General features: G+C 34.6%; 1 protein-coding gene and 1 pseudogene across 7 annotated transcripts in view; one reads left to right on the top strand and one right to left on the bottom strand.

The window, feature by feature from the left end:
• Positions 1-26685, top strand: part of ZMYM4 (zinc finger MYM-type containing 4) — a 142477-nt gene that overhangs the window by 27217 nt on the left and 88575 nt on the right. For all 7 annotated transcript variants that reach the window (XR_005650323.1, XR_005650321.1, XR_005650324.1 and 4 more), the window contains one exon: positions 23729-23774. Coding sequence is in view for 1 of the 7 variants with exons in the window: in XM_039850935.1 (XP_039706869.1) it covers positions 23729-23774 (46 nt within the window). In the remaining 6 variants the exon portion in view is untranslated. The remainder of the gene's footprint in view (positions 1-23728; positions 23775-26685) is intronic.
• Positions 5973-6091, bottom strand: LOC120593317 (uncharacterized; annotated as a pseudogene).

Below are 26685 nucleotides of genomic sequence, written 5' to 3'. Positions count from 1 at the left end.
CCAATATTACCTTAATAAACTTAATTAAAAAAAAAATAGTTTTGACTTTGGAGACTCTTGAAAGGGTCATGAGACCCATAAGGGTTTAAGAAGCACACAAAGAGAACCACTACTTCTGGGCTTTTGTTCTTTTTCAAAGGTTTCTTATATGGCTGCAGATGTTTGCAGGCTGAGTAACTTTTGCCTTCTGTCTTCATTTCACAGATACTTCGAAACTAGACATTAGTTGGCTCTTCAGTTTTCTTGTTAATATATGATTTAGGAAATTTTTTTGGATTTTTACTTTTTTATGTTGTGGCAATATGCCCCTTGATTTAAGTCAGGGATCTGAAGTTTTAATTTTTACCTTAAATAATTGAAGAAATCTTTTATTTGTTTTAAGTTTTATAATTTACAAGTTCATATTTGCTATAGACTTTAAGGAGCACTGAACATATTTTCCTTGAGGAACATCATAGATTTTATTATAAAGGTTCTTGGTTTTTCAAATTAGTAACCAAATTTATACATCATTTTGGAATAAAAGACTTGGTGGGAAAAAAAGACAGTGAAAAAAGTGTAGTTTAATAATTCTACACATATTGTAAATAATCATCTGAATGTATATTTTCCTTTTACTTTCCATTTAAGGAGGAATATAGCATTCTACACATTCAGATTGTAAGGGAGACATTATCTACCTATTCAAAAATGACTTTTTTTTCCTTTTTAATTCTGGATAGCTTAATTCTTTCCTTAGCTGTTGTGAAAAGAAGTCATAAAAGAAGTCATTTTAGGTCATAGCTTCACAATTGAATCTGATTTTTGTTTGAAGCTGTTTCTCAGTGTGACTGAGAATCCATACTCTATATTTGATGATAAATTTTGACTGTATTATATTTATTAGGTTTTTGTAGCTATCTGAACAGATTTTTTCCCGTTAAAGTATATAATGTAAATTTAACATTTAACACTTAAGTGATATGTTCTGTGAAACATTCTCTTTAATAATATGTTTCTAATGGCTTGTTCAGTATATTTCTGAACTTAAAATTAAGTTGCTTCATTTTATAGAATTATGGATTTGTAAAATCCAACTTAACTGTTTCTAGTTAGAACTTTGGTTTTTATTCTACATAGCATTTTAAAAATACTAACAAAGTTTTCTGACAGCACGCAAAATATGAATTAGAAACGCTAAGTATACCAACAATAAGTTAGTAGCCAGGCTTCTTTTGATGGAGAAATCAAGCCTATTTAATTTTTTGTTCATGTCAAAATAATTTCAGTAGAAATAATTATTATGTTTAATTAACTGTACTTAAATTTAAAAAATGAATAAAAATGTGAAAATAAGATGGATTTGATTACATTTTAAAGGAATGTTAGTGTCTTAAAAAGTCGTTTAGGAAAAAAGCTCCTATAAAGAGAGAATGAGATCTACTTTTATAGTGTCTTTGTTAAGTTTTCAGTCTCCATTACATCAATTTGAGTTCTTAATTTATGCCTAGCTTGAAGTGAGTTGTGAGCATCAAGTTTGAGAGTTTGTAGAGAACTTTTTAGAATTTTGTAGACCAACTTTATTTTGAGATTCCAACGAGTTAAGTAAGGTCTGTTAGTGAATTAGTAACAGAGCAGTTACTAAAGTATAACCATGTTGATGTTAACAGTCATATTTGACAGCAGATATTTTTCACATAATGGTTTTCTTTTTACATTCAGTCTTCACTTTGCAGGCTTCTGATATGTTTGAGGTCATTTGCCACAGTTTAGTTAAATAACACACCAAATAACACACCAACAACAAAGTTCAGATGTCATTTACCATGGTATGTTAACTGTAATTGTGTACCGTATAAACTTTGATGCTAGCTCTTCAGTTCACAGATTACTACATAGTTAGAGATATCTATCGTGATCAGTGACCAGTTAGCGTTACTTCTCTCAAAGTCTTGAGATTGATCACTGTGCATCTGTTATGCATTTCTTGCACAGATAGCAAAATGTGTAGTTGTGTTACCTCCTTATCTCCAAGTGTAAATCCATGTGACCAAACTGGATAATCAAAGGAGAGAGTTGACCAACGAAGGTCAAAGTACAGAAAAGAAATGACAAGTGGTAACTTAGATATGAAGAATTGGATGTCAGAAGATTTGAAAATAGCCACATAAATGAAGACATAGAACAAGAGCTAGGCCTGCCTAAATGAAGTTATGAACTGTATTGAAAAAGTCAGATGAATATAAAAAATAGGATACTGAAGTGGTCATAAAGGGGGAGAATATAGATAAGAACCCCGAGGAACTTAGTAAAGGTGAATTTATCAATATAAATGAGGAAAGTGGATGTGACAAAAAGGATGTGTTAAAAGAAACGACTCACAGCAAGAATTTCACAGTAAAGAAACTTTTAGAAATAGATTAAAAGGGTAAAGGGTAAAATGTTTGGAAGCTGAACCAAAGTTGGAAAGGATTATGACAGTTTTAAAGGTGTAGAAAAGATGCTTTTTCTGTATCATAAGTTGTATAAGGAAAAGAAGGCAAGTACTGTCTACTCTTAAGTTCATTTTTTTATAATGAAATAAAACACTGATTCTCAGTTTCTTATTTTTAAATTATAAAATAGTAAATATTACACAGTATTTTCCATTTCCCTATATATTTATAACTGACAAAGAATTTTAAATGGTTTTAAATATTTTGACAAAGTATGGCAAAGTTTAAACTTTGACAAAGTTTAAAGATAGAACAATTGTAATTTTTTCTCTTTGATTATTAAGATTGCTTTGCTCCGTCGCTTTCAACTCGCAGGGTCGTTTTTATGGTCCTGCACTACAGTGCAAAGTGAGACTTGCCTGTATAAAAATGTTTTTTTTTCTTCCCATAACAACTTTTATATTTTGTAACTTGATAAAATGATTATAAAGATCATTAGTATGAATAGATTTGAGTATAAGTAGGGAATGTTTGAATGCAGAAGCAATAGGTAAAGACTAACATTACCATTGGGGTGAGGAAGAGGTTTGGACATTTAATTAGGAGTGCCCTGTTGAAAGCATAAGAACTATGAAGCTTCTGCGTAGTCTTGAGATTCTTGCAAGTTTTAAAGTACACTCTAGGATGTTTTTAATATAAACAAGTTTTAAATTATTAACAAAACAGTAATTTTTTTAATTCAGCAAATATTTATTGACTTTCTATTATGTGTTGGGCATTGTAGGTGCTAGTTAGGCTTATAGCAATAAAGAACAAACAAAATCTCTCTAGACTATGAAACATTTTAACCTGCCTCCCTGCTTTGAGAAATGTAGAGTCTCGATAATTCTTTACAGATTCTTGACTTCATTAAGGTTCTGTTGAAAGAAACTAGATTGTTTTTAATTTTGTATATAACTCTATAGGCCTTTGTATAAGAACTTTATTTTTATTGATTTCTTTTTTAGACAGTCTTCAAAATGAGGTTAAAAATTTATGTTTGTATAACTCCATTTTTTTGTCAGCAGGTGGATTTACAAAAACAATGGGATATTTTGTGGTACAGTTTCAGAAATGTGTATGGATACTTGATTCCTTGTAGCATCCCTAACTTTAGAGTAAAAATTTTATAGTTGCTATCATAGACACATCTGCTGTAATAGTGCTAGGAAAGACAGTTGTGAATTCTTCTTTGTTTAGGAAATTGGGCGTACGCGGGTTGTGTGAGATGGCATCATTATGGAATCGTTAACTTTAGCTCAGTCATGAAAACTGAGTAGGTAGGTGTTTACTGTTAAGATTGGAAAAGTGTGAGTACTGTGCACAGTGGTTCAGAGGCATGAAACTATCTGAAAGATTGGATGAGCTACAGGTTATTCATAATAGCGAGAACATTTACTTTGGGGATGGAGATGGGAACATGACATCAGGAAATGATGAAAAAGTATGAAGATAGGGCCAGATTTTGGAGAGTCAGAAGTTTGGGCTTTTTTCTGGGGAGCCTTTTTCAGAGCTCTGTGTGTGTGTGTGTCCGTCCATGTCCGTCCGTCCGTGTCCCCTCAACCTCTTATTACCTTTATTTCTTCACTTGTAAAATAGAGATGTTAACAGTACTTACTTGATGAGGTTTTATGGAGGTTTAATTGAATTAAGTCACATAAAGTGGTTGGAAAAAAGTGCCAGACACAGGGTGAGGTTTCTGCTAAGTGTTAGCCATTTATTATAATGGTTTGGGAACCAGTGCCTCAGGTCACCTAAAAAATTCCATAGTCAAACAGTTGATACAAATAAGTATCACAGATGGTTAATAACTATGTGGAAAGATTCTTATTCAAAATTTAAAATATAAAAACAATAAAATAAAACAACAAAATGGACATTTAACAATGAGATAACATTTTTTTGCCTACCAAATGAAGAAGATGAAAATAACTTAATCCCGACTGGTAGAGAAGTTCTCGAGAAACATGAATACAGTGTGTGTGTGTGTGTGTGTGTGTGTGTGTGTGTGTGTGTGTGTGTGTGTGTGTGTGTGTGTGTGTGTGTGTGTGTGTGTGTGTGTGTGTGGAATTTATTTGGTAGGCAGTTTAGTAACATCAAACATTTAAGTTCCTGTGCCCTTTAATTACATGATTCCACTTCTAGGAATTGATCATACATACACACGTTACACACACATATACTTAAATATATAAGCCAACTTATATATACAGAGAAAACAACTATATATTATATTTGGAAAAAAACTTGAAGCAACCTAAATGTCCATCAATATAATACAATAAAAGACTATGCAGTCACTAAAGAGTGAATTAGATCGCCATATAATGAGAAATTTCCTAAGTAAATTTAGATTTTAAAAAAATATGAGATAATCTATAATCTATATTTATTTGTATCTTTGCTAGTCTGAGAAAATGTATCTCAATTTTAACTTGAGGTGAAATTGAATGTTTACTGCTTGTTTATGGTCTTTGATCATTTTCTATTGGGATGCTGCTTTTTAGTGGATTCTAAGACTGCTTTATAGGAAGGGTATTGTATTAACCACTGTTAATACAAACACTCCAGATTGTCTAAATTTTTCCAAATTTTATGTTTAATATGATCAAGTTTATTAAACTTTCTCATGAGGATTTGTTTTCTTTTTCAAGTTAAAAGACTTTCCTATTGTCTAGTGTTTTCACTTTTTCAATTTCTTTTTATTCTATTTGGAATTTATTTTGATGTCAAGTATAAGGTAGTAATCCAAAATTTTCTACTGGTTACTTACTGGTCATATTCTGATTTTTTTTCAAGTATGCTTTGGACTTTGTATTTTTTATTCCATTTCATTAATTGCCATGCCAGTATCATATATTTTAGTTATTATACCTTAGATATATGGTAGGGCATAGTTTTCTCCGTGTTACTGTGATTCAGTATTTTCTTGGATGTTATTTTTACCTTTATTCTTCCAAATGTCTTTGGTAAAGGTTTTGTCTTGTTTCCTCATACTCACCCCATCCTTCCCTATTTTGTGAGGAAATTGAGTTCTTCTAGTATTGCTTTTTCTCTTTAGTAAGCATGGTATGTCACCTGTTTACCCTCTGAAAAGTTTTGTAATTGTTTTCCTGCTATTTCTTGTTTATTTTCAGAACTTTTTATGTTTAGTTGTATTGTGAATTGGATTATTTTTCTATTATATTTTAACTAATTATTACTGTTTCACAATTTTGTTGATTTCTTGAATGTTGAATTTTGTAAAGAGTCACTGTTGACATGTATTCTTATTCCTAATGCTTTTTTAGTCTTCTATCTTAGACTTTTCAAATAAACAAGTGTATTACCTATAAATGACAATTTTGTTTCCTTTTCACTAGTTTTACATTTTATATTTCATTTTTCTTATTGCATAGATTAGAACTTCCAAAACAAGGTAAAATAGTGGTAATGTTACCACTTTAATGGTAATTAAATGGTAAGTATTTTATCTTGTTTGCCAACTTCGATTGACAGATTATTTATTTATTTATTTATTGCCTACAGCACCTGGTGTTCCTGGGTGGTCTCCCATCCAAGTACTAACCAGGCCCAACCCTACTTAGCTTCTGAGATCAGACGAGATTCGGCTTGTTCAGGGAGGCATGGCCGTAGACCTTCAATCGATTATAAATGGACACTTGAACTTCGAGTTGAGAACAATTCTGATAATGTATCTGTACTTCGTAGGAGAAATTAGTGGCAGGTGATTAGTGGTGGAAGGAGAGACTTTATAGAAAGAGAGTATTAGGAACCAAGTATTTACTATCCTTACTTCATATTTCGTTATTTGGCTGATAATTTGGGAGAAATATTTTTTAAGATGTTAAATAATTACATCGTCCTATGTATTTGTTAAACGATCAAGTGGAAAACGCCTTATAAAATACTTTTGAAAACCACAGATGGTCAAATGGCACGATTATTTTTAAAAAACAGCTAAAAACATTACTTTGGAATATATTACTAAATTAAAAATGACTTCTTGTATTAAAAGAACAGAAATAGAAACCTACAACTGCTAGCATCATTTAGCATAATTTCCCACAATATTTTTGTAGTAAACAAATCCTTCAAAGGGGTTCTGTGGTCAAATACATTTGGAAAATGCTGAGTGAAACAAAGCAGTACAGATTTGTTAGTTTTGGATTTCTTAGTATTTAATAAATTAACAAGCATCGTTAATCACTGAAAAAAGATTTTTATTTCCTATATTTAATCGCAGAACTTTTTTCTCTTAGAACATTTCGCAGATTTTGCATAACAAATGAGAAATGTAAAATATGGCATTGGTTATTAAAAACATTGAGTGATAATGCAATACAACATGTCCTCAAACGATGTTATTTCATTCAACATACTTTAGTTATAATAATGAGATGCCTTAGGAACTTAGCTTGTTTATATCAGCCTATGGTAAAATTGGTGTCATTATATTTTGTTTTGCTTAAAATCGCAGAACCTATAGACGATGTTACATGAAGTTTTACTATACAATATGCTAGGGACTTTGGGTATCTCAGCATAGAAAAGATTTATTTAGACAACGAAACTGACACATATATGTTAAGTATGCCACAAGTAAATGTATAAATTAAGTGCTGCAGAGGAGTAATGAATTCTAAATGGGTTATCAGCAAAAGCCTCATTGAAAGAGCTATACTTTGAAGAAACAATGGGATTTCCATCAGGTAGACAATCCCAGTATGGAAAAAACAGTTTGAGATATGATTAGAACTTTAGTGCAGGAGTCAGAAATGACTTTATTATATAGACATAGTAATTGTTTTCAGAACTTGAATCTTCTTCCTGCAATCTCCTTCACTGGTTATTCTTTGGATAACTATGCCCTGTTCTAAACATGACTAATACTTAGATTTGAGAGTGAAAGGAAGCACATTAACAATTACATGGAGATGATAGACATAAACTGCGATGCTTTTGGCTAACTTGAATATGTAGTCACCCTGTCTGTGAAGAGTGTCCTGCAGTATTTGGGCTATCATTAGTCATCAGTTTTATCTTAGAACTGGCCAGCTTTTCTCAGAGAATCCACATAGCCTTTCTGTTCTTTGATTTCTATATTCTTTCTCCTGCCGAGAATCTTTACATTTGCTTTCCTTTTCTTGAATCTTCTCCCCTACTTTTTCACCTGTTTTAATTCTAAGTCATCTTTCAGATTAATTTAAGGACAGTTCCTTTGCCTTTCTCAACCTACTGTATAGGTTAGCCCCCCTATGGAGAGTAGAGGATTCATCTAAAGCACTGAGATGAATTAGAAATAGAAATGATAGTTCTTACTGTTGATCAACTGAAGGGATTGGGGGGGAACCCAAATTTTGAGAGCTCTTGTTTGACCTCCAGAGTGTTGGGGCTACCACTAAAATGAAAATGGCACCAGTGGCAAAAAGAGCAGGTTTTAGAGAAAAAGAAAATGAAGCACATTGGACAGTTTTCAGTTACTACTTATTCATTGAAAAATCCACCTTTAACTCCCCAAACTATAATTTTAGAGTGATTTGGTCTGTTATTTAGTTTTCATTGAATATTACAAAAACTCTCAAATTGGTACAGATATTAAAATTAGTTTGAGACTAATGTTTATGGTATTATTCATTCTATCAGATTCATCCAGGAAATTTGTGAAGTATTATCATACTTGTATGGAGGATATAAAAGGAAGTTAACTTTTTTAAAATAAGAATTATTGGTCCAGGATCTAATAAATTTCAAATTGTGATTTTTTTTTTCCTTGGGCAGGTGAGTATGTGGTATGTTTATTAATTCACAGTATATTTGGATATTTTTTCCCTTCAGGGTTAATGAACTGGAGTGTTTTGTTTTGTAAGTAAAAATGTATTTTATCTCCAGTGCATAATTTTTGAAATACAGGGGGCTGAGTCATTTGCCCAATGCTTTCCTTTTAAGCAGTGGACACATTTTACCAAGTGAAATGTAGTGAACCCTAATTTTTAAAACAAGGAAAGAGATCTTATGTTAGCGTAATAGTAATAACTCTCATTTATTATGTATTTATAGTTTACTAAGCACCATGCTAAGTTCTTTTCATTTACTCATTCTAACAATCCTTGGAAGTAGGTAGTACTCTATCTCTATTTTATTGCTGAGGAAATTTGAGGCTAGAAGTTACATAGCTGGTAAGTGGACAGAGGTGGGATTCAAATTTAAGCAATTTGAGACCGGAGCCCATGATCTTAACTAATGTTCTGTCATACCTCTTAAAATTATGTAACATTTACTTTTATAAATGCAAATATGCAACAGTACATGTTTTGAAATCAGTGGATGGAACCCATGAGACCATTTTGATAACTAAAATTGAACTTTTTTTTTGGTCTTAATTAGTATCTATATTTGTTTTTTTAAAGTTCTAGTTTTTGTATATTGAAAAAATTCTTGCCTATAAAGAATAGATATTATAAGTTTCAAATTATATCAAGCATCTTCTCCAATCACAGTGGTAAGAAACTAGAAATCAATTAGAAGAAAACTGAAAAACACAAATACATGGAGGCTAAATAATATAGTGCTGAACAATGAATGGGTTAACAAGATCAAGGAAGATAGCAAAGACAAATGAAAATGAAACAAATAAAACAAATGAAAATGAAAATACAACCACCCCAAATCTGTAGACACAGCCAAAGCAGTCCTAAAAGGGAAATTTATAGCAATACAAGCTTACCTCAAGAAATAAGAAAAAGCTCAAACAGTCTAACCTTATACCTGAAGAACTAGAAAAAGAACAAAGAGTTCCAAAGTGAGTAGAAGAAAGGAAATAATAAGGATCAGATTGGAAGTAAAGGAAATGGAGTCTTAAAAAACAAACAAAAGATCAATGAAACCAATAGCTTATTCTTTAAAAAGATAAACAAAATTGATAAATCTTTAAGCAGACTCATCAAGGACAAAAGAGAGAAGACCCAAATAAATAAAATCAGAAATCAGAGAAGTAACTGACACCTCAGCAAAACAAAGGATTATAAGAAAATACTATAACAATTATATGCCAACAAATTAGACAACCTGGAAGAAATGGATAAATTCCTAGAAATATATAATCTTCTAAGACTGAATCAAGAAGAAACAAAATCTGAAAAGACTGATAACTGCTAACGAAATCAAATCAATAATCAAAAAAACTCTCGATAAAAGTCCTGGAGTAGATGGCTTCATGAGTGAATTTTACCACACATTCAAAGAAGAATTAATGCCTAATTCTCAAACTGTTCCAAAAAATTGAAGAGGGGGGAAGGCTCCCAAGTTCATTTTATGAGGCCAATATTACCCTGATACCAAGAAAAGACAAAGACGTTATAAAAAAAAAAAATTACAGGCCAACATTCCTGATGAAACATCCATTTATGATTAAAAAAACTCTCAGCAAAGTGAGAATTGAAGGAACATACCTCAACACGATGAGGGCCATATATTACAAACCAACAGCTAGCATCATACTCAACAGTGAAAAGCTAAAAGTGTTGTATTAAGAACAAGACAAGGACACCCACTTTCACCACCTGTATTCAATAGTATTGGAAGTCCTAGCCACAGCAATCAGACAGAAAAACAAAAAGCATCCAAACTGGAAAGGAAGAAGTAAAACTTATTTGCAGATGACATGATACTATATGTAGAAAACCATAAAGATTCCACCAAAAAACTATTAGAACTGATAAATGAATTCAGTAAAGTAAGACACTAAATTAATATTCAGAAATCAGTTGCATTTTTGCACACCAATAATCAGCTATCAGAAACAAATTAAGAAAACAGTCCCATTCACAACTGTATCAAAAAAACAAGCTCTTTTTCAGGCATCGTGAGCAGCAAAGTCTTTTGCGACACCCTCTACAAGGTGGTGTGGGAAGTCCTGCATGGGAACCAGTGCAAGTGCCGCAAGTTTTTGGAGACGGAACTGCAGATTAGCTTGAAGAACTGTGACCCTCAGAAGGACAAACACTTCTCGGGTACCATCAGGCTTAAGTCCACTCCCCGCCCAAAGTTCTCTGTATGTGTTCTGGGGGACCAGCAGCACTGTGATGAGGCCAAGGCTGTGGATATTCCCCACATGGATATTGAGGCACTGATAAAACTCAACAAGAAAAACTAGTCAAGAAGCTGGCCAAGAAGTATGATGCCTTTTTGGCTTCAGAGTCTTTGATTAAGCAGATCCCATGAATCCTGGGCTCGGGCTTTGCTGACCCACAATGAGATCATGGTAGCTAAAGTCGATGAAGTGAAATCCACGATCAAGTTCCAGATGAAGAAGGTACTGTGTCTGGGTGTGGCTGTTGGCCATGTGAAGATGACAGATGATGAGCTGTATACAACATCCACTTAGCTGTCAATTTCTTGGTGTTATTGCTTAGAAAGAACTGGCAGAACGTCCAGGCTTTATATATCAAGAGCACCATGAGCAAGCCCCAGTGCCTGTACTAAGGCACAGCTTAATAAACCATACTGCTATCAAAACAATGACAACAACAACAACAAAACTCCTAGGAATAAATTTAACCAAGGATGTAAAAAGACCTGTACTCTGAAAATTAGAAGAAATTAAAAAAGATACAAATAAATGGAGGAAGCATAAACTTTGCTCATGGATAGGAAGAATTAACATTAAAATGTCCATACTACCCAAAGTGTATAGATTTAATGAAATCTCTGTCAAAACACCAATGACATTTTTCACAGAACTAGAACAAATAAATAATCCTAAAATTCATATGGAATCAGAAAAGACCCCAAATATCCACAGTAATCTTGAGAAAGAACAGAGTTGGAGGTATTATGCTACCTGATATCAAACAATACTACAAGACTACAGTAATTAAAACCGCATGGTACTGGCATAAAAATAGATATACAGATCAGTAGAACAGAATAGCTCAGAAATAAACACATGCCCATATGGTCAATTAATCTATGACAAAGGAAGCAAGAATATAAAATGGGCTAAAGACAGTCTCTTTAATAAATGGTGTTGGGAAAACTGGACAGATACATGCAAAAAAATGAAACTAGACCACTTTCTTACACCATGTACAAGAATAAACTCAAAATGTATTATAGACTTAAATGTAAGATCTGAAACCATAAAACTCCTAGAATAAATCATAGGCAGTAGACTCTGATATCACTCCTAGAAATTATATATATATTAGAAATATATATATATATATATTAGATATGTCTCCTTGGGCAAGAGAAACGAACGAATAAACAAATGGGACTACATCAAACTAAAAAGTTTTTGCACAGCCAAGGAAACCAAGAAAACAAAAAGACAACCTACTGAATGGGAGAAGATATTCACCAGTGATACATTGATAAGGAGTTAATATCCAAAATATATAAAGAACTCATGCAACTGAATACCAAAAAAAGTCTGATTTAAAAATGAGCAGAGGATCTGAATAGGCATTTCTCCAAAGGAGACATGCAGATGGGCAGTAGACATGAAATGATGCTTAACATCAGTAATCATCAGAGAAATACAAATTGAAACCACAATGATATATCATCTCACACCTGTCAGAATGGCTATCATCAGTAAATCAACAAACAGCAAGTGTTGGTGAGGATGGGGGCAAAAGAGAAATCTCATACACTGTTGGTGGGATTACAAATTGGTGCAGCCACTATGGAAAACAGTCGGGAGGTTCCTCAAAAAAAAATTAAAAATAGAACTACCATATGACCCATCAGTCCCACTTCTGGGTATTTATCTGAAGAAATCCAAAACATTAATTAGAAAGATATATGCATTCCTATGTTCAGTGCAGCATTATTTACAATAGCCAAGTTATGGAAGCAACCTAAGCATCCATAGATAGACAAATAGATAAAGAGGAAGTGGTGCATGTATACAATGGAATATTACTGAGCCACAAAATAGAATGAAACCTTGCCATTTGTGATGACATGGATGGACCTAGAGGGTATTACGCTAAGTGAAATAAGTCAGAGAAAGACAACAAAGAAATACAGTAGAAACAAGTGGTTGCTTGCCAGTTGGGAGAGGACTTGGACTGTGTGATAAAGGCGAAGGGATTTAGAAGTATTAATTGGCAGTTTCAGAATAGTCACAGGGATGTAAAGTACAGCATGGGGAATATAGTCAGTAATATTGTAATAACTGTATGATTCTAGACTTATGGGGGATCACCTTGTAAGTTATATAAATGTCTAACCACTATACTGTACACCTGAAACTGATATAATATTGAAAGTCAATTGTAATTGAAAAATAAAAAAAATTGAAAGTTATCAATTTTTTAAAAAAGAAAATCAGTTTGGTTTTTAAGTTCTATTAAATCTTTCATGAAACTTGAGGGGTGAGTAGTAAGACATTTGATTTCAAAGCTAATATATTTGCTAAAAAGTACCTAAACACATGTAGTAAAAAGCACATTATTACAAAGTTAAGTGTTACTTGTAAATTTCTTGTCACCTAGTTGGTGAGATTATAGGCCAGGCCAAGCAGGTATTGTGGAATCTCTGCCCATCATTTAATCGTGAGCACTGTTCGTGTTACTTCCTTGTACAATGTTAAGAGGAGTATTCTCTAGCAGGTTTGAATTAAACAAAAAATTAAAGAGAGTCAAAGACACTGTCCCTTAATTGATGCTCTACCTTATTTATTTGGACACAAAGTTTTCTTTAAATATTTCTTTGGAAGAAGGGACACCACACTCCACTTAGAGGTCTTATTTTTTCACACGTGTCATGCCATGAATGCATAGGAAATGAGTTCCCACAGCTAAGGTTCCTTTCCAGTGGTTTTCATAAAGGGCGCTTCTCTGGGTGGAATAGGCTGACACGTCAGTTGAACCCAGGTATCTTTCTCTTTGGCTTTCTTCTTTGGTCATTTTCCTTCACATGTTTCAGGAAGCTAGCTTGGTTCGGAGAGTGCTTAATATGCTCAGTAGGTACGTTAATTCTCTTGGCAAGAATCTTGTCCTTGGTTTATAATAGTGCCAACCTCATGCTGGGTAACATCATAGATTCTTCCAGTTTTGCCATGTAACATTTGTGGGGCATTCCTTTTGAATAGTGCCGATTCCCTTGATGTTTACAATATCACCTACCTTATAGATTTGTGTGTATGTGGCCAAAGGAACAATTCCATATTTTCTAAAAGACTAAGAGAACATATAGCAGGTGCTCTCCTCTTCCTCTTTGTGTTGGTCATTTTGGTAAATTACTGGAAGATGGTGGTTCTGGCGGAAAGGTTGCTCTACTTTATTAAGAAGTTCAGATACATAGAGATTTGCATAAAAATGAAGTTATCTCATAGCATAGGAAATTGCACTTGAGAGGCTTCATTGTATTAAAAATGTTTAACACATTTGAATGAAAGCTTTAAAAAGTACTTTTAAAATTATCGGTAGATGCCCACGTAACAATTCTAGTTAATCTTATTTCAGTAGTGTCTTTTAGTTTTTTACTGCCTTAACTTCATAGAAGTACAGTCGACCCTTGAATAACACCGTGGCTAGGGGCACCGACCCCCGCACACTCAAAAATCTACATATACCTTTTGACTCCCCCAAAACAACTGCTGATAGCCTACTGTTGACTGGAATCCTTACCAATAACAAATAGTTGATTAACACATATTTTGTGTGTTATGTGAATTATATACTGTATTCTTAACAATAAAGTAAGCTAAAGAAAAATGCTATTAAAATCATTAGGAAGAGAAAATGTAGTTACAGTACTTATTGAAAAAATCGGCATATAAGTTGACACATGCAGTTCAAACCTGTGTTCAAGAGTCAGCTGTACATTAATGGTGAGCTACTCTGACTCTCTTCCCAACTCTACTTCCAGTGACATCAGACTGGTAGTTTAAAATCAGCCACAGTGGGAGTACTTGCACCATGGAAATCAACTAAAGCTAAAATTACATAAAGTACATAAAATTATATATCCTAGGGGCCAGGCAGGCATGTCTTTGCATCAGCTTGGCGGCTTATTTTTTCTTTTTTGGTTGTCTAGACTTGAAGTGATTATGGAGGAAGTATTTATAATACAGATTAAACTTAAAATATAACATCTTCATACAATTGTGAATTGCACAAATTAAGGAAACTTTCTCCAATACTGGCAAAGTGTTATATGATTCAGCAAAAGAATGGATAATTGGAATTTGGACATTCACCTTGGTTATTTTACTTTCATCTTTCTCACCGAAGTAAAAGAATACATCAGCCAACATTCATGTGGTAAATACTACATTCATTCATCCATTGCAGTTATAGGTTGGCTGTGGATACAGAAGTCTCCCAAGACATCAATGAAAGCATTCTGTGAGAATGAATTATAATAAACTTAGGTGCCTGCATTTTTTTCAGAGTTATTAAATATTTACCAGCACATTATTGGATAGAATCCACACAATGTTTTAGCAGTAAAAAACTGGTAGTGGGTAGTTGGGGAACATAAGTGGTAAGACTGTAGAAATAGAACCTAAAACTAATTGACTTTGCTTCCAAACTGGTTAGCAGTTAGTCTCTTTAGGAAGCCACATGCAGGGCCCTCTGTGTGTTTGATGGCAATAGTATAATAAAAACTGTTAGATGCTATAGCCAATGAGAAGTAGAAGAAATGTTTGTTTTTGCTTTTTTTTTCTCACTTCATCTTCATACAAAAACTGAATTGTGATTTGACTGACAAGACATTTATGTGTAAACTGTATTTGTGGCTTATAAACTGCAAATGTTAAATGTGATATAGAGAGAATGTCTTTCTCTCTACTCCATGTGTTCACTCACACCTTTTGGGAATGAACTGAAGACGCAAAGCACTCTTGTTTATATGTAAACAATGCAGAGAATATCTACGAGGTCCTGACCAGCACACATTGTTCATGCTTAGAGTGCAGACTCTGAAGATGAAGGCATTATGTCTCAGACTGGGACTTGGCAAGTATTTCACGGGGTTTAGCTGCCATCAGGCAAGATATCTCTCCAAGGTTACCCCTCACCCCAGAAACCCAGGCTCTAGCACACAGGACCTCCTTCCTGGGGGCTGTCAGTCACCCAAAGCCCCACCCCACCCTCATGCCAAGTTTTTCCTTGTTTTCAGCCAGGGAGGAGTAGGCAGCCCAGCTGTCACTCACTCTCAGTAACCTGTGTCAGAGTGAAAAAAATTTGAGAAGTATTAAAGATAGAGAAATTCTTATCTTTTTTTTTTTTTTTTTTTAGGCGAGGCAACCCTTTTGACCTCACAGATTGCAAGGACTTTGTCAGTTTACAATCTCTAATTTTTTAATTTTTATTTATTTTTTACACCTTCAACTGGTCTTTCTAGGTGGTGTCCCATTCAAGTACTAACCAGGCCTGACCCTGCTTAGCTTCCAAAATCAGACGAGATCGGGCTCGTTCAGGGTAGCATGGCCGTAGACTTATCTTTAAGACACTGATTCACTCAAAGATCTGGGTCAAATGGTGTCTACATTTAATCTCACGCACTAGTCTACAGAAACAGGAAAGCAAAATTTTTTTTGTTTAAGTTGACTTTAAGTGAGATGTTCCATATCTGGTACCATAACTCATTGGACAGGGACTAATTATATAATGTCCTGACAAGAATGTGCCTTATTGATTCCTAGTCTCTGATGGTGCTGTGCACCTTGCGTATCCATTATGGAACCTTGTCCTACAGTAGTATTTGAAGGGATCTGGGAGACCTTACAGAGTAATCTGAAGACTATTCAGGAATAGCTTTTGAATAAAAATACTGTCTGCCTGCTTATCTCTCTCTCTGTCGATCTATTCATCTACCTATGGTTTTGTCCAGAGAGCTAAAGTGATTAAATTATCTATACTAGAGAGTCAGGCAGACAAGTTTTGCCATGAGCTGATTCACCTCTAGAGTTAAAGGTGCCTGCAGGAAGGTTGTATGTGGACAGCTGAGGCCGCTTGCAGAACAGAGTGGAGGTTATGGGGTAGCAGAGGGAGAATGGAGAGTACTGTATGTATGTTTTTATAGTTTCTAATATCCAGTGCCTGGGACATTAATCTCTCATTCATCAGTAAGTAATTATTGAGTGTGTACAATATGCCAGACACCATTCTAGGTATTTTGGTTGTATCAAAAAAATACTCTTAATTAGCTTACATTCTAGTGACATGACATTGGTATATATCATAGGAGGAAGATGAAAACAGAGAGACTTATAGTTAGGAAAGATAGACTCTCCATAGTAATCTGTTTGCTCTCATTTTTGGAATTATAATTATGGATTTTTTTAATGGTAGCCTACATTTCCGTGGCCTTTCAATGGAGGATCCTAGGCTTCTCTGTCTCTCCCACTTCCCCACTGAAAGGAGGATGGGTGGAGCAATGCCAGGACATTATTTGGACCACTCCAGGTTCATTTTTTGGGGCATTCTAGCTTTCTTTCTTACTTGAGGCTACTGTGCTATCTTAAGCTACTCGCTTAGGTGCTTTTCCATACTGCAAAAGCTAAATTAACTCTGATCTGTTTTGTCTTGACATGAGAGCTTCCTTGCATTCAGGTAGCCTGTCTATAACAGTGGTCCTCAACCTTTTTGGCACCAGGGACCAGTTTTGTGGAAGACAGTTTTTCCACAGACCTGGGACCGGGGGAATGTTTTTGGGATGATTCAAGCACATTACACTTATTGTGCACTTTATTATTATTACATTGTAGTATATAATGAAGTAATTATATAACACCATAATGCAGAATCAGTGGGAGCCCTTAGCTTGCTTTCTTGCAACTAGATGGTCCCGTCTGAGGGAGTTGGAGACAGTGACACCCAAAGTGTGTTGCCTATAACCAATCTATTCCGTAATCTCATTTTGGTTGCTGTCACTACAGAAAACCCTACTTCACAAAAATTGGAGTTTGGAAATGGAAGCAGGCTTTTGAGTGTTTTTGTGGCAATCTCAGGATTCCACCTTGACTTTAATCCAGAATGTATGGAGATTTGAAGTTGTCTCAGACATACTTTTAAGGCCACCATCATTGGTGATGTCAAGCAGTTGATCCTCTTCTAGCACAGACAAAGTTGATTCACCTGGCTTATTCATAAATGGGTCGTGAATCCATTCCTTTCCAGTTTGGGGTCTTTTGTGGTTGGAAAGTAATACTTAAACTTGAAAGCTGAAATAAATCATCAGCTGGGAGAAAGAAGGCCCTGGTTCAGTCTCTTTCAAAATCTCTGCTAATGTTTGAAACGTCAAAAATCCCAGTGTTCACTTGTTGCCCTCATAATTCCAGTTTGGCTTTGAATGTAGCCACTTTTTCTGCTGACTTGAAACACGGTTGTTGTTTTCTCCTTCAAGTGACAGATTTGAGGTGGTTAAGCAAGTTGAATATGTTACACAAATAAGCAAATTTTGCGGCCTGTTCTGTGTCACTGAAATTTGCTGCCATGGTGCCTGTTTTTCTAAAAAAATCTTTGGAGTGGCTCTCATACAGAGACTCTGAAAAATAGATTGCACAAAAACTAGTATTGTTGTCTCATTGTGAACATTGGTAGACTTGTCAACCTAGATTGCATACCACAGTGACTCATTAATTCTCTCTTAACAGTTGTGCCTCAATATCCTCTGTTATTTCATCAGTTCATCTAGTTATGGTGCTAGCCGAAAGAGGAACACTTGCCTCCTTTTCAACTCCAGCTTTTCCTAAAAGTTCATGACAAATATCTGTAGCAGCAGGCTGGATCAACTCTTCACCAATAGTAAAGGGCCTCTTAGCTTTAGCATTGTGGTTAGCTGCTAAGAGTGATGCTTTCAGAGCAGATACATTTCGTGAAGTGGTGGTCTTCAATAATTGCTTCTGTTCATGTTCACGTTTTATTTCTGTGGAAAAACTCCAAAGGCTTGTCTTTTAATTCAGGGTACTTTGTCTCCATATGGTGAAGCAGTTTTGAAAGTTTCATGGCTTCATTGGTTGCCACATATTATACAAAGCAGGCTTGGAGAGTGTGAATCACCGGTTGCAGTGAACCCGTAATTTAAATAGGACTCTTGCTATTTCCTTTTAAATGCAGCTTTCTTTTTGTTGGTAGTCTTAGAGTCTTCTGCTGTCTCATCACTGGGTCTATCTCTCTTTTCAAAGAAGCTCTCCAGTGATGCTTGTTTATACTCATTTGGCCAGGGTTAGCTTGTGGGCTCACCAAAACTGTGACTGAGACAAATGTGCAGTATGGTAAAGAGGTGTGGACAGAAATGGTAAATAAAATAATGGGTGGGCCACGTGCTGACTAAAATAAGTGTCGGATTCTGACTTAAAGCCTGCCACCAGATGCAGCTCTACAATTGAAGTACATCAACTCACTTGCCAGTATAAAGCCTGCCACTAGATACAGCTTCTCACTTGCCATTCACTGATAGGGTTTTGATTTGTGTCTGCAAGCAGTTGATTTATTATGGTCTCTGTGCAGTCAACCCTCTCTGCTAATGTTAATCTGTATTTGCAGCCACTCCCCAATGCTAGCATCACTGCCTCAGCTCCATCTGAGATCATCAGACATTAGATTCTCAAAAAGAGCGTGCACACTAGATCCCTCGCATGCGTAGTTCACAGTAGCGTTTGTGCTCCTATGAGAATCTAATGCCTGATCTGAAGGGAGCTGAGGTGGTTTTGCTAGTGCTTGGGAGCGGCTGCAAATACAGATGAAGCCTCGCTCGTTTGCCTGCTGCTCACCTACTGCTGTGCGGCCCGGTTCCTAACAGTCCACAGACCAGCATTGGTCAGTGGCCTAGGGTTTGGGGACCCTTGGTCTATAAGACTGTATGCTGTGCATTTAGCCAAATGCGTCTTTAGATGAATGGGGTGGCCTTCGGAAAAAGAAACCCAAGAAACTCCTCAGCTTATTTTTTGCTATTTGCCACTTAAACATGTCACCAGTCAGGGAAAAATGAGTTCATTAGTTCACTGGAATGAACGCTGGTTGATTCCCCAACGACTGGTACTCCTTTTTCCCCACTGTGTAGCATACAGATGGTCTAAGTGGATTGAGTAGACGTCATGAATTGTCTAAGCCAAACAAGGTAATGCCTCCTTCCTGATGAAGTAATTGGTTCAGGAAATAAAACCTAGGCCAGTTGTTGACTGGTTATGAGATTGTCCAGTCCATTAAATACTCAGAAACATTGCTAGGAGTTGTGGGGCATCTGTAGTCTCTCCTTTTGTGGATGATGTGGTGCACGGATGAAGGTGAAACTTAGAGGTGGCAAGAGTTGAGAGATGTATAAAAAAAGGGAGCTAAAACAATGATAAAAGTGTGTCTGAAGCTTACCTAATCTTCAGACTTTTTACTTTCATAAGCCAATAAATTCCCTGTCATATTTGAGCTAGTTTACAGTTGACTCTTAATGTGGGGTTCGGGATGCCGACTCCCTCCCCCATGCAATTGGAATTCTGTGTATAACTTTTGACTTCCCCAAATCTTAACTACTAATAGCCTACTTACTATTCACCAGAAGCCTTATCGATAACAGAAAGTTAACCAATACATATTTGTGTGTTATATGTATTATATACTGTATTCTTAGAATAAAGTAAGCTAGAGAAAAGAAAATGTTACTAATAAAATCATAAGGAAAACACATTCACAGTATCTATTGAAAAAAGTCCATACATAAGAGGACCTGTGTAGTTCAAATCTCTGTTATTCAAGGGTCGAGTGTATTTTTTCTGTGTGTTTTTAAACAGCTTTATAAAGATATAATTCATATGTGATGCAATTCACCCATTTAAAGTGTACAATTCAATAATTTTTAGTATTTTCACAGTTGTGTAACTACAGTTTTAGATCATTTTCATCACCCGAAAAAGAAATCCTGTACCAATTAGTACTCTATTCTCTCTTTTTTCCCCACCCCTCCAGCAGTCCAGCTACTAATCTATTTTGTCTGTGTGGTTTTGAAATGTTTATGCAGTGTCAATAAAAGGGACTTGCTGGATGATATTGTGTTTATTTGTAAACAAACATATAAATGGTTTGGCATCTGAAGGCAATGTTTTAGTCCTTGTGTTTTTTCTACTTGAGAGGGAGGCTGAGAGGTAGGAAAACAGGGTTTGGTTTTAAACCATAGAGAAGAAAATTTAATCCTGGAATTTTTGCCACTTGAAAGTGTCTACTGAAGTGTCAGCTCCTGATGTTCTTCCCATCTAGTTTCTTTGTTTCGTCTGAGTCATAATCAATTGCTACTATTTCTTGTATTCAGTATAAGTTTAATTAATGTATTTTATTTTCATTTTGTTAAATAGTTTTCATAATAAAATTTGGTCTCAATTCCAAATCTTCTTTCCTTTTATAATGTGGAAGTCATTGATGTTTTGTCTTCCAGCTTGCAGAGAAGTGCGATGTCAGTCTGGTTCTTGTTTCTTATAGAACATAGTATTAGTCAGCAGTTAGGTTTTATAATCAACGCACAAGATGAAATAGTACATAGTACAAATTACCTTAGAAAATCCCTTTAAGTCATCCATAAACTATAGACATACCACTCTAGTAATATCATCAATATCATTTTTTTCTTATAACATTGAGTATGATTGTAGTTTCTTTGGTTGAGCATTACATAAATTTCTAGGGGAAATATTGTACAAAAATGCATTATGTTTAAACACTTGGATCCCTCTCAGTGCAGACAAGTGCTTTCATGATTTGCCTTGCAGAGTCCTCTCCTATTTCCCTTTCATTCTGGAATATAACTCATGAATGGAGTGGTAGGTAGAGTGGCTTTAGTGTTTCTCTGCCTTCCTTTCCTTTTCATTGTTTATATAGTTGAATTCAGTTACATTAAATGCATTTTATGAATCACTTGCACTATAGCTTTCTTTATTCTTCATGTTTTCTTTTGGAATTCTGAAATCTCATCAGGATGTATCTTTTTTCCATTAACTTTGGTATTTGGTGGGCTTATTCGATCTCGAATGTTCATATTTTTAGTTCAGAGAAATTTTCTTGTATTACTTCATCTTTTCATTGTTTTCTCCTTTAGGGATTCCTCTGAGATTGCTGTTAGACCTACTGGTTGTCTTTCATGTTGTTATATAAAATATCTTTTCCAGATCTTTGATTTTTTTTTTGTTTTATTTTTTTGAAACTGAGAACTTTGTCAGTAGCCTGTCCAATAAAATTTTAATTTTTTCTGTCATTTATTTTCGAATATCCTCTCATGTCTCTTTTTCAAGGCCATCTATGTTTGTTTATTTGCATCTGTAGCCTCTCAGTCATCTCAGAAACCACTTGAAATACTTTTTAGAAGTTTCTTTTCTGTACATTAATTGATTTTTTTTCTGGAGTAGTTGTTCTCTTTGTTTACCTTGACCTTCTCTTTCACGGTAATTTCTTTCAGGAGCCTGGGATCCTTGGTTGTTTGCATTTACGACTGTCATATTATTGATTACTGTAGTAGTTGTGTTTCCTCTGCAGATGTGTAGGTAGCTAGATTGTTCTTATTCTTCTAAACATTTCTCCCTTGAATGAAGAGACACTGTGGGTTATATAGTAGGCAACGTTTATCAAGAAGTAGCCTTTCTTGTATTCTTGCCAAATCGATGAGTAGTGGCAGGGAAACAGGAAATTGGAATGCTCACACTTGCCGAAGTGAGGAGACCTTTAAAGACCAGAAATGGAGCATGCTAGTGTCTTTAGCCCCCAGGTGGAATTGCCTCTGATTTACATTTTTCCCCCTCTGTGTCTTTTAAAGATCTGAAATTATCTCACACTTGGCTTTACTTCTGTCTTAGGCCCTAGCATATTAAAATAGCAACCATCCATGTAACATGGCTCCCTTTCATTTAAAGATCAGCTTATTTCTGGCTTTAACCTAATAGCAAAACCTGTTGATGCTGATGTTCTGTTCAATTTTGATTCAAAGTTTTGCATAATTCTCAATAAATGTTACCAAGTTCTCAATAAGTGTTTATTTAGAACACTTATTGGCTGTATTTTTTATTATAAATTTATATGATCCTCTTGTGACATAAAAGTGATTTTTAAAAAATAAGTGTTTTTCAGACTCACAAATAGAACAATCTGATGACGGCGAGAGGGGAGGGAGGTTGGGGGGCTGGGAGAAAGGGGTAAAGCGTTAAGAAGTACAAATTAGTAGTTGATAGATGGTCATATGGAGATGGGGAGCAGAGCATAGGGAATGCAGTTAGCATTAATGTAATGGCTAGGTGGAGAGCCAGAGAAGAGAAAGAGCAATTAGGGAGATCATTTTATAAACTGTACAAATATCTAACCAATGTACTATATACTTGAAACTAATAATAAAATAAAGTTTAAAAAAATAAAGGAACTTTATGGGGGACAAAATTGAACCTCTACCTTTTTCTATACCATATGTAAAAATTAGGATGAAACAAATCATAATCTTACATGAACATCTAAAATTGTAAGACGTCTAGAAGAAAATTTGTGATCAGGCACACAAAAAAACAAAACAAAATTAAAAAGTAATAAATTAAACTAAACATTTAAAACTAAAAACTATCGCTTTTTGGCTTTTTGGCTTTTGGGCTAAGATTAAGTGAAAAAAAAAAGCCTAGAAACTTATGTTCTTTGAAAGACAAAAAGTAAGAAATGAGAAGGCAAGCCAGAGACTGAGAGAAAAATACAATACATTCTCTAACAAAGGATTTTACTCTTAAATTCAATAAAAAGAAAAGAAACAGCCCCATAAAAAATGTGAAATGATATAAACGCTTTTCAAAAGAGATTTACAAATGGCACATGAAAAGATACTCAACATCATTAGTCTCCACAGTGAGATACTTCATACCTATTAGAATGGCTGAGGTTAAAAAGATTGACAAATGATGGAGATACATTGTTGGAAGTGTATAATGGTACAACCGTTATGGAAAACAGTTGGCAGTTTTTTAAAGAAGTTAAATGTACAACTACCATATGGCCTAGCAGTTCCACTCCTAGGTCCTTCCCCCCAAAATGAAAACCTGTATCCACCAAAAAAAAAAATTTTTCTCTTTTATAGTGAGGGCATGTATTATCTCTTCCTCTTTGGTTTATGAGTTTTGGCCTGAGAACTTATTTCGCTCATTCTAAATTTTTTCTTACTCTATTTGGCAGTGTTTTTGTTTATGTTCTGTATTTGTATATTTTGGGTTGAAAATTATAGCTCTTGGGGGAGTCAGGAGGGATATCAAAAAGTACACTGGAAGACTATGATTCTAATGTTATTTTTCCCTTTTTTTCCTTTTTCAGTTTGAGGAGAAAACTAGTGCAGTTTTTGATGAAATTGTAGAGAACTGTAAGTACTATTTTATAAAAAAAACCGGTCATGTCTTTAGATAGATAATAACTGTAAGTCCAAATAGAGTATTTATTTATAACAGGATTAATTAATGCGATGATCCAGTATGATTTAGTTGAGATCTCATCATACCCTCTTAATATTTTCAGCAAGTTAGTCTGAATTATAAGTCTTACTCTTTTTTAAGTAATTATTTTATTATCACAATTATTATCTTTGAAATATAGCCACATTTTGTGTATGTGTAAAGTATATAGAAGTATATACTTACCACTTAATAAAGGTTTCTACTTTGTCTGTAGGGCCTCTTAATTTTCTCTTTATATTTTTCCATGATATATGATTTTCTTAAACTGTTTCTTAATGATTATAAAAGTAATACATTCAATTTTACAATATAAAAATAAATAAAGCTGAAAATAAAGGCGTTGTTTTACCGTTCTCCAAAGATAACCAGTTTTAAAAGTTTAATATATATCTTTCCAGACTTTTTTTCTATGAATGTATGTATGTATTTATATGTGGTAGGAGGGGTTTATGTATGTTATATGAGGGGTTATATGAATACTGTTCTTGGTTTTTTCATTTATACTGTCTAGATATCTTTCTGTGTCAGTGTATTTAGATCTATTTCATCCTTTCTAATGGCTGGCTACTGAGTATTTTATTGTATGGCTGTACTATAACTATGTTCCTCTTTCATACATGTGTATAATATTTAAAATTTCTCACTGTTGAAAGCAATATTGAGTATGTATTCCTTATACATCTTTGTCTACTTGTTTAAGTGTTTCTGTAGGTTAAATTCTAGGAATAGAATTGGCGAATCATCAAAGGATGTTTGTGTGCTTGTTTATGAAGGGTAAATTTTGTCATCTATAATTCCTAAATCAAGGGAAATGTGCATTTCTTTTGTTTGTTTACTTCCACCAATAGGTTAGGTGAGTACCATCTTTCTTTTGGGCATTAGTTAATATTTTTGAGTGAAGACAGTTTTTCAGGCTACATATTGAGAAGTAACTAATTCTCTTGATCTTTAGTGGATTTAGTTTTCTTTTTTCTTGCAGGCAGGCAACAAAGTTAGACTCCAGCTAGCTTATCCAGAAGGACCTTTAGAAGTATATTGGAGTATTTCTCAGAATTTAGGGATGAGGTAAAGAGCACATTTCCTCCAGGAAACTCAGTGAAGGGAGATCATGGACCTGCAATATCCAGTGCTGCCCAAAAGCAGTTATGTTCCAGTGACTTTTATTTTTTCTGTATATCCATTTTAAATTTAAAGTTCTTAGGAAAAAGATTATGATTGTTCCAGCTTGGATCTTATGTTTATCTTTGAACCAGTCATCTATGGTCACGGAAGATAGTGTCATAAAGTAAAACATGGCTGTTAGGAGATATCCCTCAGCCACTGCTACTCACTTTCACTGGATAATTTTTGATTACCTGCTTCTAGACACGCCTTTTCTTAAGTCTGTATACTGGTAATTAATCAAGTAGAAAGTAATCAAATAGCTTTCTAAAGAAGGTTTTAATCTGATGCTTTGTTTGTTAAAAGATGTTGCAACAACAACTATCTTAAAGTGGTAGCAGGAATCTAACCAAGCTGCTGCACTTGGGTCATTTGGTGCCTGGTAAAACATCCCTGCAAACACTGATAGGCTGGAGGTTTATAAGCAGGAGATTTTATACTGAATGTTGAATCCAAATGGTGTGGTAAAGATTACCCTATAATCTACTCCTTTTTGGGCTCTGGAGGCAGTGAATTGACTAGCTTGAAAGGAGATACTGGCCTCTCTCCATGAAGGGATTCAGGAACATAGATACCCAGACAGTAGATGTAAAGGCAGACTGCTCCATAGATGGTATTCAGGAAGCGTCCGATTCCAAAGATGGTCATCCAAGGCCTACCATTTTGACTTGAGGTCTGTATCCAGAAAAAAAGCAGATTCACTGTTCCTTTGACAAATAATGTCTCAAAATGTCTAGTATAATACTAGACCTACCATGTATTGATTGCCCAAGACCATCAGGACATGAGGCTTCAAACACTTGTTTTGTAGATCAAATTCAGCCCTCCTAGAGTACAGCCCTTCTGAAACTCAGCAAAATATAGTATCTGCTGATTGTTGGCACACATAAATTTATCTCCATCAATGAGGAATTTGGGAAGTTTGGTTTAAACATGAAAAAGCTGAGTTGACTTTCCAAAGCTACAGTGTTTTTAGTGAAAGGGATTTAAAAGAAAAAAGACTTCAGCATTTCATGCAAGTCAAAAGAGAAAGTAAGGTTGTCCAACTTCTAGTTCATCATTTGTGCGGAGAATTTGTTCTCTGAATTTTTTAGGATATAGTGATAGAGGAAGTGACTGATACTGTGGATTATCCTCATTTATATTTTCTTAACCACTGCCAGTTTATGTGAAGTTTGAAGATGTTCAGATAGAATAGAGAAAGTTTTTAAAAAATGTATTCAGTAGTTGCTTCTTTAAATCAAGGACTAATAAATGGCTCTAAAATAACCACCTGGTCATTCACCAATGGTTAATTTTCTTACTGATAGAATAAATTCATTGAAGATGACAAACTTAACAACTTCAAGGGAAAAATAAGAACATTGATGATTTGCTGAAATACAGTTACTTGGATTCAAAAAATTATATTATTTTGATTACTTGCAGTGTACCAGTTTATTTGTGGCAAACTTTACATGTCTTTTAAAATTCCTAATAATAAATTGTATTAAGTAGTAGATTAGGTTCAATTGTGTGTAATAGAAACACAATAGAAATGTATTTTTGATAATAAAGAAGCCAGGATGATAAGATGGCTGGTTTTCAGGAATCCAGGGGCCTTCTGGCTTTTTGTATCACATCTTTAGCACATGGCTTTTATCCCCTTGTGTTCTAAGA

The sequence above is a fragment of the Pteropus medius genome, unplaced genomic scaffold (genome assembly GCF_902729225.1).
Source record: "Pteropus medius unplaced genomic scaffold, Ma_sr-lr_union100, whole genome shotgun sequence".
Lineage (NCBI taxonomy): Eukaryota > Metazoa > Chordata > Mammalia > Chiroptera > Pteropodidae > Pteropus > Pteropus medius.
This window is presented reverse-complemented; position numbering and strand designations above follow the sequence as displayed.